The sequence below is a fragment of the Rosa rugosa genome, chromosome 5 (genome assembly GCF_958449725.1).
Source record: "Rosa rugosa chromosome 5, drRosRugo1.1, whole genome shotgun sequence".
Taxonomy (NCBI): domain Eukaryota; kingdom Viridiplantae; phylum Streptophyta; class Magnoliopsida; order Rosales; family Rosaceae; genus Rosa; species Rosa rugosa.
The window spans coordinates 17,223,748-17,240,696 of NC_084824.1; the positions used below are offsets into that span (position 1 = coordinate 17,223,748).

At 37.7% G+C, this 16,949-nt stretch overlaps 1 protein-coding gene across 1 annotated transcript; it reads left to right on the forward strand.

The window, feature by feature from the left end:
- Positions 1–1,184: 1,184 nt before the first annotated feature.
- On the forward strand, positions 1,185–6,122 carry LOC133709453 (peroxisomal fatty acid beta-oxidation multifunctional protein MFP2). Its single transcript, XM_062135198.1, has 17 exons — positions 1,185–1,514; positions 1,638–1,778; positions 1,857–1,910; positions 2,016–2,083; positions 2,172–2,253; positions 2,675–2,730; positions 2,821–3,123; positions 3,206–3,292; positions 3,550–3,724; positions 3,940–4,061; positions 4,157–4,320; positions 4,419–4,673; positions 4,789–4,910; positions 5,051–5,172; positions 5,279–5,427; positions 5,510–5,648; positions 5,791–6,122. Exons 1-17 carry the CDS (start codon positions 1,412–1,414, stop codon positions 5,824–5,826), a joined length of 2,178 nt encoding a protein of 725 aa, XP_061991182.1. The 5' UTR covers positions 1,185–1,411; the 3' UTR covers positions 5,827–6,122.
- The last annotated feature ends 10,827 nt before the right edge of the window (positions 6,123–16,949 follow it).

The following is a 16,949-nucleotide window of genomic DNA, read 5'->3' on the forward strand; positions in this document are numbered from 1 at the left end:
GAAAAGTAGGTCTCACAATCGTTGATTAGAAAGTCATCATTTTAATAGTCTTCATTAGAAGCTCACCCCTAGTGTAAGTATATATATAAGTTGCTACCTAAATTATATAGAACAACTTAAAATGAACGTTTTTAATTAAAAAATTAATAAATGTTCTATCTCTCTCTCTATATTTAGGAGTGAGATGGTTAAAAATTAAAATGGATAATCATTTAGGAGTCTGATACAGTTGCTAAAATTGATAAAAACCTAGACTTACTTATCTAAATTGTTAAGGAGCCGAGATAGAGATTATGCTAAAAATGCTCTTAAATTTCCATATGCTAGAGTGGTAAATTATCTCAAAACTAGTCAATTTTTTTTATAATAAAAATAGCTAGTTTGTTGGAAATGATTACTAAGTATTTTAATATATGTTATAATGCTGAGATGATCACTAAATATTTGTTATAAAAGTTAGTTTGAGAAGTGTTACCGACAACCATCCCTATATCACCATATATACAAGTACATATGGTAATACCAAACTAACTGCTTTAAAGGATTGTAATTTGATTGAAACATCCATCAAAATCTTTTTCCCTTTCCTTGTGAACACTTGTAATGGGGTCTTAAGAGAATATTAGATTTGTCTAATTCATAGTTCATATATTAGGATGAATATGCTAATTATAAAAGTTTCATGGATAAAAAATAATAACTAAATGGCTTTTCTTTTTTATTTATTTATTTTTGGTTTATCTATATACTTTTGAGTTTTGAGGCCCAAATCCTCCTGTTGGACTTCTAGCCCACATTACTTTGAGAGCACCCCACCACCCTGGAGTGCCTTTAGCATATAGTGATCAATTTTTGATTTGGAGCACCCTTGTCTATCTAGACCGATAGCATTGTAATTCGTGAAACACTGATCCGTTTATAGATGTCTCCACGCTCCTCTGCACATATCACCTCCTCCGCATCCAATCAAAACACGCCAACAAATCAACCGGAAACGGCAGCGAACTAATTGCACACTTGTACCATTCTAGTTGGCCTCTGAATATCTGACGTGTCTCTCTCTCTTGTCGAAACTCGATCGTTACCCATATTGAGGATTTCAAGGAAAATTATTTTTCTAATGAACCCCACGACGCTCAACTCACACGCGTGGCGTACACGACCCTTCATTACTGCGTGAGTGAAGCTCATCGTTTTGAGCACCGCTACGAAATATCACAGATCTGCCGGACCGTTCTCTCTGTCATTTTCAGACGTCACTTCTCACCTGTCCGACGTCCCACGTCAATTAAAACTCCAACAAACCATTTGAAAATTGAAACTCTACTTCTTCTTCCCCATCAGAAATTGAGACGTAGACGTAGGAAGGAAGAAAGAAAGATAGAATTGTGAAGCAGAGCGCAGTAGTGAAATGGGTAGCAACGCGAAGGGAAGGACTGTGCTTGAGGTTGGAGCTGATGGGGTGGCGCTCATCACCATCATCAACCCTCCTGTCAATTCCCTCTCCTTTGATGGTATATATCTTCATCCTATCCTCGTGTCCTGATTTTAATTAGTGGGTTTGGTTGTTTCTGATTGATATACTATTGATTCCAGAAAGTTCGGAAATTCTGCTGATTCTTGCGTATGTTTCGCAGTGTTATTTGGCTTGAAAGAGAGCTATGAGGAGGCTCTGAGGAGAGAAGATGTCAAGGCAATTGTCGTTACAGGTGCCAGAGGGAAATTCTCTGGCGGATTTGATATTACTGCTTTTGGTGGACTTCAAGGAGGGCAGACAGGTTTGCTTTTTTTTTTTTTTTTTTTGTTTAAATGATCGGAATAGTATATGTTGATGAAGTTGGTGTTGTGTTTTACAGCGGAGCCGAAGCCTGGTTATATATCTGTGGAGGTTATCACTAACACTGTAGAAGGTATATATAATCTGTTTCCTTTTGAATTGTTTATAGAAAAGGAAAAAAAGATGATGAGGATACCTTGAAGTATGTTGACTTATGATGGGTTGATTAATTTTCCAGGTGCTAGGAAACCTTCAGTTGCTGCCATTGATGGCCTAGCATTGGGGGGAGGATTAGAGGTTGCGATGGTAAGTACTGCAATTTTTTTTTTTCAACTATTGACTGAAGTTTTTTGTAGTGGATTTGTTTGGTGAGCTTTTGATGTTTTTGTGTCAGGCTTGCCATGCTCGAATATCAACTCCGACTGCCCAATTAGGCTTGCCAGAACTTCAGCTTGGACTCATCCCTGGATTTGGAGGTACAGCTAGATTTTTGAAATGTTTGAAGTGTATTAATTGTTTGTATCTGGTAGCGGCTTCTGTGACTGAGCAAATGATGGACTAGAATGCATGTAACTAATGACGAATATTTAAGTTCGTACTTTACTGTTTTGAGATGTTATAACGTCTTCCACATCTGTAATATTTTTGGTATTTTACTTAGCTTAGTAATATTTCTGATTATCTCAAAAATTTCAGCATTATGTTTATATCGATAAGTTTATGAAATTATGAACATGTGGGTTGTTACAATCTGTTGAGAGATTGTGTTCATATGTTGAAATGCCTTTCTATTAAAGGTTTTCTCAAATATTGCCTTCACATGGATTGGTGGTGGGGGCTGTCTCATGCTCTGTAGCTCATCTAATATTGAATTCACATGATCTTGTATTTTCTCAGGAACGCAACGGCTTCCGCGTCTTGTTGGAATTTCAAAGGCACTTGAAATGATGCTGGTGTGTTGTGGTTACTTTCTACGTAGTTAGTTTGAAATATTATAAGTTTCTGAATTGCTAACCCATTCCCCTTTGTTTGTGAATGATTAGACTTCAAAACCGGTTAAAGGGGAAGAGGCTCATGATTTAGGCCTTGTTGATGCTATAGTTTCACCTGATGAGTTGGTAAGCACTGCACGTCGGTGGGCCTTGGATATCTTGGAGCGTCGGAGACCATGGGTTGCTAGTCTTCATAAGACTGACAAGTTAGAACCCCTTGGCGAAGCTAGGGAAATACTTAAATTTGCAAGAGCTCAAGTACAGAGGCAGGCTCCCAATCTCAAACATCCATTGGTTTGCATTGATGTTGTTGAAGAGGGTATAGCTTCTGGTGGCCGGGCTGGACTTTGGAAGGTCCTCATCTGTTTCACTATTGTTTTTGCTTATTCAAACTTATCGACCTGCAATTTTGAAACATTGGTTCTGGCTATTGCAGGAAGCTCAAGAATTTCAAGGACTTCTGCGTGCTGACACTTGCAAGAGCTTGGTCCACGTCTTCTTTGCTCAACGTGGAACATCAAAGGTTTGACAATTGGCTTCGAATTAGTTATCTTCTTTTCTGAATCTTATCTTCTTTTCTGAATCTATCTGTACATGTAATTAGTGTAACTTTTTGGTATATTATTGATATGAAAACCATTACTAGTTCATTATCATAATCTGATATCCTAAGATAAAGTGAGACTACCACACTCTAAATTGTAAACTGTTTTCAGCCTCGAGAATCTCGATTACCGATTCTCTAATACAAACGTACACTTGTTCTCTTACCATATATAGGTACCTGGGGTTACTGATCGAGGTTTGGTGCCTAGACGAGTGACTAAGGTTGCTGTCATTGGTGGAGGCTTGATGGGCTCTGGAATAACTACAGCATTGATTCTTAGTAATTATCCAGTGATCCTGAAAGAAGTGAATGAGAAGTTCTTGCAGGCTGGGATTGGTAGAGTCAAAGGTGAGGTTTACTATCCTTTAATATTAAAGCTTGTACTGAGTATCTTATTTTGAGCTGTGTTTATTTTTGTGAAAGCTTTATCTTTGGTATTTGGTAGTTCCCTTCCTTCTAGAACCTTTATCTTTCTTGAATTGCTAATAGACTGTGATTGCTAGTAATCTGGATTCCTGTGGCATAATGTGGCTAAGTAATCAAATTTCAATTTTGTGGTCCAGCCAATCTGCAGAGCCGCGTCAAAAAAGGGAAAATGACTGAAGAGAAGTTTGAGAAGACGCTCTCTCTTCTTAAAGGTACCCTGGACTATGAAAGCTTTAGAGATGTTGACATAGTCATAGAGGTAATTCCTCAAGCATGTTAGTTTTTTTTTTCTTGCTTATTCTGCTCTTTTACTTGCAAGGGAAGGTCTGAAATATTACTCTATGCTCGAAACAGGCAGTTATTGAGAAGGTTTCTTTAAAGCAACAAATTTTTGCTGACCTTGAAAAATATTGCCCACAACACTGCATACTTGCTAGTAACACTTCCACAATTGACTTGAACCTTATTGGAGAGAAGACCAAATCCCATGATCGAATTATTGGAGCCCATTTCTTTAGGTAACACTTATTAAACCTGAACCCTTATTTGTGCATTTCACCTGGTTTTCTTTACCACAGATAGTTAACTTGAGCCCTTATTTGTGCTCTTGATGCAGTCCAGCACATGTCATGCCACTTTTGGAAATTGTTCGCACTAATCAGACATCTCCACAAGTTATTGTTGATTTGCTAGAAGTTGGGAAGAAGATAAAGAAAACCCCAGTTGTTGTTGGGAACTGCACTGGATTTGCTGTTAACAGAATGTTCTTTCCTTATACCCAAGCTGGTCTTCTGCTTATTGAGCGTGGTGCAGATGTATATCAGATTGACAGGGCAATCACCAAATTTGGAATGCCCATGGGCCCATTCAGGTTAGTAATACTGTTGTGTTCCAAAAAATTATGACTTGATTTTGATCCTGTGTTGTTGATGTCCCACTCCAAATATTTCCCTTTACTTTCCCTTATATTTTCTTTGTCCATGCAGATTGGCTGATCTGGTTGGCTTTGGTGTGGCGATTGCAACTGGCATGCAATTTATTGAGAATTTTCCTGAGCGGACATATAAGTCGATGCTTATTCCTATGATGCAGGAGGATGGGAGAGCAGGTAATTGATTATTGTTGAAGCTTTAGGTGCCTAGTGAAATATGTACTGACCGACTTCTGTTGAACTTCAGCACAGATTTGTCTCATTTTCCTATTTGATATGAAAAGTATTTCTTCTTTTCCTGTTTTCTACTGTTTTAGGTGAAACTACAAAAAGAGGGTTTTATGTTTATGATGATAAACGCAAAGCTAAGCCAGATCCTGAATTGAAGAAGTACATTGAGAAGTCAAGAAGCATTTCTGGTCTTTCAATAGATGCCAAGGTCTCTCTCTCAAATTTAGTCTGCACACCGTAGTACACTTTAGTACCTGATCATTAATATAATGAACTATTTCATCTCTGACTCTATGTGTACCATTTGAACACAGCTAGTGAAGTTACCAGAAAAGGACATTGTGGAAATGATCTTTTTCCCTGTTGTGAATGAGGCCTGCAGAGTGTATGCTGAAGGTATTGCTGTAAAAGCTGCTGACCTTGATATTGCTTCAGTCATGGGCATGGGGTTTCCACCTTACAGGTTTGTATTTGTAGACTTCGTTTGCATACCTTCTTAAATATACCAAAATATGCTCTAAACTTGTTTGGATACTTCTGATCAGGGGAGGTATCATGTTCTGGGCCGATTTACTTGGATCCAAATACATATATTCAAGACTGGAGCAATGGTCAAACATTTATGGTGAATTTTTCAAGCCTTGTGCCTATTTAGCTGAAAGGGCTGCACAGGGAGCTCCTCTGGTGAGAATTCTGAAAACTAAGCTATCTATGTTTATCTTGATAGGACTACAATAAATATGTCAAATTTAATTAGATTTATCAAATGAGTATTTGAATTCTGGCGTTTACACGGTCTAATACGTCTTCCACTATTTCCTTGCAGAGCTGTCCTTTGAAGCAATCAAAATCTCGGTTATAAATTATGAGATTGCCATTGTTGCTTCGACTGTTTCCCACAGCATGGCAATTATTGGTTTCTCATTTCTGTAGTCATAAGTTTTGTTCTCTTTTATGTTTTATATGGCTCAGGAACGTTTAAATAATGTTCGAGGAGATGGCGATTGTTGTTATAGTGATCGCTTGGAGAATAACTGCCACTAGTTACTTGCTCAATGTGTAACATGTGATGACTTCTATAGTTTAGAAATCTATGTTATTAACAAAGATACTTTCCCATATATTTTAAATGGTATACAATCATTATATTTCTTCTCAGTTTTTAATTCCATTTTCCACCTTTCCTATAAACAGAAATTATCACTCACAAGCAGGGAGAAAATCTTAGAGGGAGGACCATGATTAATTAGTAGAATATCAGCCGTAGGAGATAATATGGGAAGTCTTTAGAAAATTGGTAGGTATATCATTTGTCGAGAAAACATCAGAGGCTCTTTTTATAGACAATTTATGCAAAAGTTCATTAAAATAGTGGGGTAACAGAACATACATGAAAACTTCAAGTCTTCAACTACAAGAAAGAGTTCCTAAATAGAAGAGAAGAGAGACACTTCCAGATCCCCCATCTCTCACTCTTTTCCTCTTCTCGATTCTCTCTTAACTGCTTCTCTCCCTTCGAAGACGCCGACAGTATCGACAAAGACTTGGACTTCTCACTCCCTCTGACCACCACCCATCCATCCCAAACACTCCTCACAAGAACATTGGGATCCAAGTGATCTTGTTCCTGATTCAGACCAAAATCATCAACTGAAACCTTCTTCCACCAGCTTTGAGTATATATTGGTTCTCTAAAGATATTGAAATCAGATTTGAGTGGCGGAGGCTTCTAATAAATTTGTTTCAGTTTCCGACTCTCAAACAGGGGCAGGATGTCAAGCAAGGGAGGCAGCCAGAACGAAGAGGTTTCGAAGCTTAAAAAGAAGATTATTAAATGCCAAGAGGAAAAGCTGGCTATTGCACGAGAAACAGTGGTGGCCTAACAAATCTAAACTTTTTTGGAAAGGGACAAAAGAAATAGCTGTAGCTGACCTGAGAAGACGACTAGTATGTAATTCGATCCAAACATCTGAATTTGAAAAGGAACTCGAGTATCTGAAGAAGGCCTTGAAGCGTGAGGAGGGGTCTGAAACCAATCTAAAAGAGATGTTTGACAGGATGCGAGTTGAGTATGATGAATATAAGAAATCTAAGGAAATACAGCTGATAGATTTAGAGCGTTCGTTGGATGAGCTAGAGAAGAGTTTGTCTGATGAGTCAGGAGACAATAAGTTGTACAAAAGTTGCGTAGAGATGGAGAAGAGACTAGAAAATCTTTATGTTTTCTGTCAGGCTATGTATTACTCTCTAATCGAAGGAGTCTAGTGGTGTCTCTCTTGTCAAAGAAGCTAAACTTGATCATGCTGTTAGACAGAATGGACAGAAAACGCGAAAAAGGCGAGGTTTGAAGAAGTCTCGATAGGAAGTTAGGAACCTTTGCTTAACATAATAATGATTAATGAAGACCTGTTTGGAGCATGTTGGATGTTAGTAAAATTTGACTAGTGTACTAGGAACCATGCAAATATCGGAGTTTTTTGTACTCATTTTCTTTTACATTTAGGATTTCAGCTGTTTCCTCTGTTTCTAAAAAACAAAGAGTTACCAGATTTTTAACACATTTATCATCCTCTACTAAAAGTTTATAAAATTCTGTAAGACAGATCAAAATCAAAACCAAGTAATCAATGGATACGCGGCATACGCCATAACCAAAATTCACTTAGGCACTTAGCTTATGAGAAATTTGACAACTCTAAACCAGAGCAGGTCGGACTTGTTTCGTCTGTTACCCCCTCCTGTATATACAATGAAGATCGCACTAATCAGACATCTCCACAAGTTATCGTTGATTTGCTAGTAGTTGGGAAGAAGATAAAGAAAACCCCAGTTGTTGTTGGGAACTGCACAGGATCTGCTGTTGACAGAATGTTCTTTCCTTAATTATACTCAAGCTGCTCTTCTGCTAATTGAGCGCGGTGCAGATGCATGTATATATCAGATTGACAAGGCATTCACCAAATTTGGAATGCCAATGGGTCCGTTCAGGTTAATAATACTTTTCCTATAAACTATGACTAGGCTATTCCTGTTTCTTTTTTTCTTTTTCTTTTTTTCCACTCTAAAGACTTTCCTTTGTTCATGCAGTTGGCTGATCTGGTTGGCTTTGGTGTGGCAGTTGCAACTGGCTTGCAATTTATTGAGAATTTTCCTGAGCGGACATATAAACCGATGCTCATTCATATTGTGCAAGAAGATGCATGGGAGAGCAGGTAATAAATCGTTCTTGAAGCTGTACTTAAGGTGCTGGTGAGGTGAAACATTTATTTACCAACTTCTGTTTAACTTCAGCACAGATTTATTTCATTTTCGTATCATACGATGAAAAGTATTTATTATTTTAGTGTTGTCTACGTTTACAGGTGAAACTTCTAAAGGAGGGTTCTATGTTTATGATGATAAACGCAAAGCTGGCCCAGATCCTGAATTGAAAAATTACATTGAAAAAAGTGGTGTTTCCATAGACTCAAGGTCTCTCTCTCTCTCTGCATTTGTAACAAGTGATAACTTTATGGATGATAATTGTTCAGAATAAAAATCTATATCATTAACAAGGCTGATATAGATTGATATAATTAATGTGCATTGTGTTAGGTGTATGATTCACACTTGTTCACATCCATCTAGAGAGGACGACCCACGTTTCATATCTAACCCACTAATAACATGCTAATATGCTATAGGTGTGGAGATTGTTGCAAATTTTTTTTTTTTTTTGCAAATGAGTACATTGTCCACCTAGCTAATGCACTGGCCTACTATTGATCTTTTTTTTCTTTTTTAATAAATAATAATTTCATTCATAGCAAACACACTGGCCTACTATGATCGAGGAGGGGTCAAGCAAAGATATGATTTGTCCTTCCTACCAAAAATATCGTCGGCAGTCTTGTAAAGCAGGTGATATACTGAACTCTTCAGAGAAGGAAAAAAAAAAGGTGATATACTGAAATGTATTTTCATAGAAGAAAACTTGATTATTATGTCAGTTTTGTGACTGTTGATCATATAACCCTTCTACCACATAACAACAACGTGATTCGCAATCTGGGCCCAACCAAAACTTGCCGTGTCTCATGATTATCTTATTTTCTTTTGCTTAGTATTTCCCTTGAAAAAGTTTTCACCGCCCAATACCCGCTCCCACTTCCCCTTGGGAAATTGCGGTGGGTTGGTTCCACAAATTCCGTCGAGGTATTTTCCGTGGGTGCTGTGTTGTCGCTCTCGCAAACGATGCACCGTAAATGGTGAGTTCAGCAATCCATGAGCTCGTTTGTATTTTCTTGCTCCCGTGCCCATGCCATTTCGAATATTATGCAACTTTGATTTCAATTTTTTTGAGTTCTCTCTATATAATAAGAGGATCAAAATTGGTATGTAGCTGAATGATGTCTTATATCCATCCATTCAGTTTCATGAACTTTTTTATCATGCTCTCAGAATCACTAATCGATCATTATGTAAATCGAGTCTTATATATAGTCTCATAAACCCAACAAACTATGAGAGGTTTTTCGATCATTTCCCTACCATGGCATCATGTCACGGTTAAACTTGCAGAACTTGATGTTTGAAAGAAGTTCAAGAAGATCAGAAATAAGCTAGTATCGATGACATTGATCTTCTCATAAGGAATATGGAGGTGGAATCTGATTCAGTTGTCCACATGAACTCGCTCCCTAGCAATGACATTGATTTTTCATCCTGTGGATCGACATTCTTCTGTCCAACTGCAAGATCCTTATTCAGTCCTTTGAGTTTTGCTGTATTCATCACATTCATAAAAAATATCACGTCATTTTCAATAATAGAGGGAGACAGTGTACGTGGTCTTTGCAAGTATTTTGTCTTCTTCAGAAAAAGGCTGCATGTAAAGCTTGAGAAACGGTATATTTCATGACGAAATTACAGAGGAAGACATATATGTGTGTGTGTGTGTGTGTGTGCATCTAGCTAGGAATTCACGACCTGCCTATATATTTACTATTGCCACGAGCAATAATATACCAAATAGACCTGTTTCTCTTGTTGACGTACACTGCGTACAAACCAAACAAAACAAGAATCTGCAATATTTTCTTTTAGGCAATCAATATATACTGCGAACAATTATTTCTATAGCCTTTGGTTGCCTTTTCCCTATAGAGTTTTAGTATTATACAATGACTATAAGGCATATGCTAGTAGTGCAGACATGAGTAATTATAATGAAGTCTTAGCTGCCACTAATTTCAATTTATTCATGAACTTAATGTTTGGATTGTAGCTTTCTTATTCCCACAAGTTTGAACTTAATTAACTAGCTACCATATTAGTTTTTCTGGAATGAGGATAGTCTACGTAAGTTTGTAGTTGCATTGTTTTACTATCTTGAAAAAGTGAGTTTTCACTTTGTAATTGAACAACTATTTGGACAACTTTTAGTTTGTTCTGCTTTAGAATTTCATATATATTAACCATCTGGATTAATTTTAGTTCAAGTCGTTGATCAGGATGCCTCTTTAGCTTAAAAATTGTAATTATGATTGCATCTAATACATGTTCAACTTTCACACCAAAAAAAAAAAAACTATTCCACTGATTACGTAATATTTCAAAAGCATGCAAGAATTAATATGGTTCTTCAATAAATGGGGGCGGCCTAGGTATATGCAAGAACCTACTATGCATGAAGAAAAGGCCTTCATAAATTTGGCAGGTTGTAGTTGATTAGAATTAAACCCAGAAAGTGTCGAGAATATATACATCCCACATGGGAAAAATGAGACATTGCCTATGGGTTTATAAGGGTTTGGGTCACTCCATCCATTGTCAATTGGTTTTGGATGTGAACTCCAGATTACTTTATCATGGTATCAGAGCGGGTTATTCCACGTGTGCATGCCTCGCGGCCACACGGGCCCCACGTCACCCAAAGTTGTTCACGTGTATGGCTTGAAAATTTGCCACACGTTCGGGGGCGTGTTGAGAATATATACATCCCACATGGGAAAAATGAGACATTGCCTATGAGTTTATAAGGGTTTGGGCCACTCCATCCATTGCCAATTGGTTTTGGATGTGAACCTCAGATTACTTTATCAAAAAGCACACGTATATTTTATAAATGATGATACGTATAATAGCCAACGATTATGAGATGTTGCTTTCCCAGTTCCGGGTGGATAAGAAGTGTGAAATAATTACTTTATCAAAAAAAGCACACGTATATTTATAAATGATGATACGTATAATAGCCAACGAGATTATGAGATGTTGCTTTCCCAGTTCCAGGTGGATAAGAAGTGTGAAAGAATTACTTTATTAAAAAGCACACGTATATTTATAAATGATGATGCACACGTATATTTATAAATAATGATACGTATAATAGCCAACGATTATGAGATGTTGCTTTCCCAGTTCCAGGTGGATAAGAAGTGTGAAAGAATGAAGGTAGTAATTCATTTGACTCTGATGATAAAATCTGTTGTGGGAGAGATGAAAGGGACATGACATGCACAGGGTCCCCTGGATTTTGGAGCAAAATCTGCTGCAATGATAGATAGTGTGCTTTGAAATTTTACAGATCAACCACAACTTAAATTTTGAAGTGTTTGATGCAGTAATATTTTCTGGGATGCAAATATCAAACCCCATACACCAAAAACTCCTAGCGCATCTTTGCTAATCTTTGTTATACTTGATTTTGATGACTCTCGATCAGCCAAAAATAGTAACATTGCTGCTGTCGGCTTTATCATCAGAGACAAATAGTGGTTGACTGGTTGTCCTCTCACGCATCTCTGGAACAAGAAAATATGGAATTATTAATGTTCTACAAGCTGGAGGTTAAGGACTTCAAGCTGGTTTGAAAGCTGTCATCTGACTGATCTAAGCAACTTACAAGTGAGTTCAAGTTGAAGGGGACTAGTTCTAACTTCTAAGTTACTGGTTAATTTCATTAAGAATCGTGTTGATATCACTTGGCGAGCCACCCTTGAGAAACGTCCAGCACCTTCATCATTTCTTTGAGGCTGTCACCTTCAGGCACATATATAAATCAAAGAAGATGGGATTTGTTTCAGTATTTGTTGCATACAAAGGCTTACAACGCATTCTGCTTTGGCCAACTTAATGTTCGTTGCATGTAGCCGGAGTTTCTTACTGTGATTTTCTTTATTTAACAACGCCTCGTATAATTAAGCACCATCAATTAGTACCTATTACTTATAGGGAAATATGGGAATTTGAGGCATATATATGAACGTACACCGCACATTTCTGGAGAAAATGTATAGATTAATTGGGATTTGAAGGCCGGAGCGGGCCGGGGAACATAGAAAAAGAAAAAAGAAAAACGCCCACATTAGCTTCTGACATAATTAATGCCTGTACTTAACGTAAGTAATGGATTACATATACATACTTATAAAAAAAAATGGATTACATATACATATATTAACATAATTAATTAGCCAGATTGGCCTAGCTAGTTAATTGATGAATATTATCAATAGATATGAAAGATAAACACGCATCCTATTAATCATGGCTTTGTGCCATTGTCTGTGTCAATGACGTTGCAAATAATCATTAATGGACCGTTCACCGACAACAAAGATAATATTGAAAAAGAGTAATCGAGAACCCCTAGCCTCTTGCAATTAAATCTAATGCGTATTTTCTTATTTTCTTAATGCATGTTATGAATCATCAGTTAATACCCATAAACAGAAAGGAGATAATTTTAGTTTACCTAATTCACAATAAAGAGTTGAAAAAGTTACAAAACTTCACCTATTCCAATAGTACTAAAGCCATTGAAGTGGTTAGAAAAACCCTAGGTTGGTCTTCTCATCATCTCCTTCATGCCTGGTCCGACGGCGCGTCCTTGGGACGTCGTCGTCGGACGGGCCAAAGAGGTCTGGTTGTTCGGTGGTGGTTCCTCATGGAACAGTGGTGGTCACTATGGGGGCCGTACGTTGAAGGCAGCAAGGTTTCCGATTCCGGCCTTGTCAATGTCGCTTGGAATCTTTTGTGAGAGGGATCAGCAGAGGAGTGGTGGTGGAATGCCGGTGGGGCGGCAGGATCTCCCTCATCTTTGGGCATCGATGAAAGGAGATTTTGGGTTGGCTGGGTGGGCGGTTTGGACTGCAGGGGTGCGATATGTTTTGATTGCAGATCGATTTGGCGATGGCCAGTGGAAGGGCGGTGGCTGGTGGGTGTCGTCAGTTTTGGGCCACCTCAGATCTGCTTTTGGGTGGTCAAGTGATGTCGGGTTTTGGCAGCCAGGGAGTGGGAGTGACGGGGATTCTGGTAGAGGTGCGACGGTGAGAGCATTCCCAGCGATGGCTGACTGCGTGCGGGCCTCTAGTTGGGCCTCATGGTACTTGGGCCTGAAACTTCTTTGTAGGCCCCCCTTTTGTTTATGCTTATTATTTGCTTTTTAATTTTAGGTGGCTTTATGCCCATAATAATGTCCTACTCTAGGTTTGTAGGGCGAGGTGGATGCTGTCCCGGTTTATGCACCTTGAGTGCCTTGTCTGGCCTAGGGCGACGACAAACTTCTTGCATTGTCAAATGGTTGCAGCCTCCTAGTGGCAGAATGAAGCCAAGTGTCACCGGATTTATTTTTCAGTGGCAACATAGTGGGAAAGTTGGTATTATTAGTCTATTATGGCTCCGCGTGAGCATTATCTTTCCGGTATGTCGCCAAATTTGTAAAGCAAATGGAGTAGCTAGATGTGCACTATTTGCTAATTGGTGCGTGATAGAATACGTCACAATATTAGCAGGGACTTCTGATATTATTTCGGAATGTTCTTTTAAGGCTTCTTATAATTTGGGGTTTAGGCTTTATGTCTCCCCCCCCTTGTATTCTATGATTTCATTAATGATTATGGCTTAAGGGCAGCCGTTTTGGCCTTACCTCAAAAAAAAAAAAAAACCATTAAAGTGGCTAATCAACTCCACAAGCCATACAGGCTGAGATTCAATGCAATATAGGTTAACACTTCATAGCTCCATTAATAATATCCCCAACTAATTAACTAACAAAAAAAATCCAAAGTTTAAGTTATTAAATATTAAAATGACATTAGACATCGAGTGAGGCAAATATCTAGTCCATGAGCAGCTTGAGGAAACCTTGTGACTCAAATTTGCTAACTGATCAGCCACAAAATTAACTTCTCTAAATGTATGTTTGAAACTGATGTCTCAAAAGAGGGAATAAATTTCAAATAAATATCACAATTGACTTGATCCTCTAAGAGATGGAGAACAAACCTATCTACGGTAAAATTAATAATCGCACTTAAATAATAAAATCTCCAGGTCCGACCTGGGCCAATGTACTAAATTAATATGATTCCGGATCCTCTCTTTAGCATATACTTGTCCTTATTTATCCTTGCCTTTGAATACAGACCGTTGATTCAATATCAAAGGCCTAAACATGACACCTCAGTAATTATCCATTAAAACTCATTAAATGAGGCATTTCTCTTAGGTGAAAACGTTGTTAAGTAGACGTTACGAAACAGTTCTCTTTCCTCTTCGCTAACTCACTCATCTCACGTCCCATCAGTTCTTATTTCCGGCCGGTTCATACTTCATCTTCTCATTCTTCTTATTTCTTCCCTCATTCAGTTTTATTTCCCTTCTCTCTCTAAATTTTCATATTAATTTTGTTATCTACAGCCCTATTATTAAATAATGGTTTCTTAATTTTTATATTTAGATATGTTCTTCTTCTTTTTTCTGGGTTCGTGATAAGTGTATGTTTGTTGTTTTCAATGCTAGCTATTACAGTTTGGATTTATACTATAGTTCTTTCTCATTCCCATTCTTTTTTATTAATTTCTATTTTTATAGACTTTCTGTGAGAAGGGGAGTTTTTTCTTTTTTGTTTCAATTCCATGGGGGTTGCAACCTTCTACCCTTTTGTCTTTGATGTTCTTTCGGTTTGATGCGATTATAACAAAGATTTTCATCGATACTTTGCAGATGTCTTTTTTTTCTTCTCTTCGTGTGTTTATTTGGCACATAGATGCATACTATGAAAAAAACACAACAACAATATCTATTTTATAACAATTCAAGACTTTTGTTGAACTGGGTTCAATTCCATATCAGTTTTCTATTTTATAACAATTCATGAATTTTGTTGAACTGGGTTCAAACTCTGTATTGGTTTTCTGCAGAAGAAGTAAAATTAAGGCAAAAAATCACAAATAGTCACTGAGTTTCGACACTTAACTCACTGTATTTTCAATAATATCACTTAACTCACTCACTTTTACATCCGTCTTTCACTTAACTCATTGCCGTTAATTATACCGTTAGAAGCCATTAAAATTGAGGGTCTATTTGTCAAAACGCTTAAAATACATTTTTAACTTAATTTCATTTTTTTTTTAATTTCTGAAATTTCTAATAAAAAAGAATTTTATTTTATTTTAAATATAATTTGAAAACAAATATTTGTCAATTTTTTTTTTTAAAGTTAGAAATGCATTTTTTTTAGTGTTTAGACAAATATACCCTCAATTTTAATGATTTTTAACAGTAGAATTAACGACAGTGAGTTAAGTGAAAGACGGATGTAAAAGGGAGTGAGTTAAGTGATATTGTTGAAAATACAGTGAGTTAAGTGTTGAATGGGTCATAACTCAGTGACTATTTGTGATATTTCCCTAAATTTAAATCAATATTAATTATCTGGACAAATATATGCAGGCGGCTTTTCTTATGCTAAACAGCTAAACAGTAAGAAGGAGGAGAGAGAAGGAAGAGACAAACGAATCAACAAACGGAGTTTTCTCATAAATGAGTTTTAGTGAGTAACTGCTGAGGTGTCATATTTGTGGCATTTGGATATCAAATCAACGGTTTCTTTGACAAAAAAAAAAAATCAACTATTTGTACTAAAAGTCATAGATAAACAAGAATAAGTCTATGTCAAGGAGAGGATCCAGATCCAATTAATATTTTTGCTAAATGCATAATATAATAATTCTTTAAACTTCTATAGGTTCCATTGAATATATAAATTAATAAAAAAGATGTATACAAGAGCAGCGACGCTCTCCCTTAACCCTAGCCCCCCTAGGCTGGGCTACCTATTTACGACCATCAATAGCCGATCTCTAAGCCAGCCATGGATCTGGCCATCACACAGTCCAGTAAACAAAGGATGGAGGGTGGTGAGAGTTCCGACTTAACACCAAGCTTTATCTGATATGGGGAACTCAGCTTTCTCCGGCGACGAATGGAACGAGATCGATCTACCCCAAACCGAGGCACTCCTCGTCAATCTGATCTCGTTCATAGTTCCTTGTGGTTCGATCTGTTCGGACCGGAGACCTATGCGAAGGATGGAGGTGTGCCACTACACGCATGTGACGATGCTGTCGTGGGGGGCCTGCTGATGTCGGCCATGCTGGCTGCTGGTGGCGAAGTTTCCTGGGCTCGGGAACATAACTGGATCTGGGTATCCAAATCAGTGTGGCAGGCGTTATGCCGCTTTTAGGCTCCTATCCGAACTCTGCTCTCGGTGGCATTGATGGTGGAGACTGCAGACTTACCGTCGACTGTGTCAGTATGGCTGTTTGAACGGCCGTCTGCGACTCTGGTGGCGGGGGAAGCATGTTGGTGGGTCCTTGGGCTTCTTGGGCCGCTGGTTGCGACTACAGCACTGGAATCAAGTTTTGGGCAGGTATCTTGGGTCCGTAATGAGCTTTGGGTCTTTGGACCCATTTTTAATTAGATTTATTTTTAACTAGCCTATTACTATGCGAGATTAGTTCATAGTTATAGGCTCACGAATAAGTTCAAATATAGTTGATCTATCCTATGTACCACTGTGGCTCTTCCACGAATTCTTATTTGGCCATTGTTATGTGTCAGCGGATGGGTATGTAATGGCCTTTTTGGCATGAGTTTTTTATCAATGAAATTTCATTAATTCAAAAAAAAAAATTGAATATATAAATTAATAAT

What these genes read in the sequence shown, in the direction of transcription:
- LOC133709453 (XM_062135198.1), top strand. Translation starts at nt 1,412, where the DNA reads ATGGGTAGCAACGCGAAGGGAAGGACTGTGCTTGAGGTTGGAGCTGAT. An exon ending in AGGCACTTGAAATGATGCTG is followed by an intron (nt 2,731 to 2,820) that starts GTGTGTTGTGGT and finishes GTGAATGATTAG; the next exon opens with ACTTCAAAACCGGTTAAAGG. An exon ending in GTCTTTCAATAGATGCCAAG is followed by an intron (nt 5,173 to 5,278) that starts GTCTCTCTCTCA and finishes ATTTGAACACAG; the next exon opens with CTAGTGAAGTTACCAGAAAA.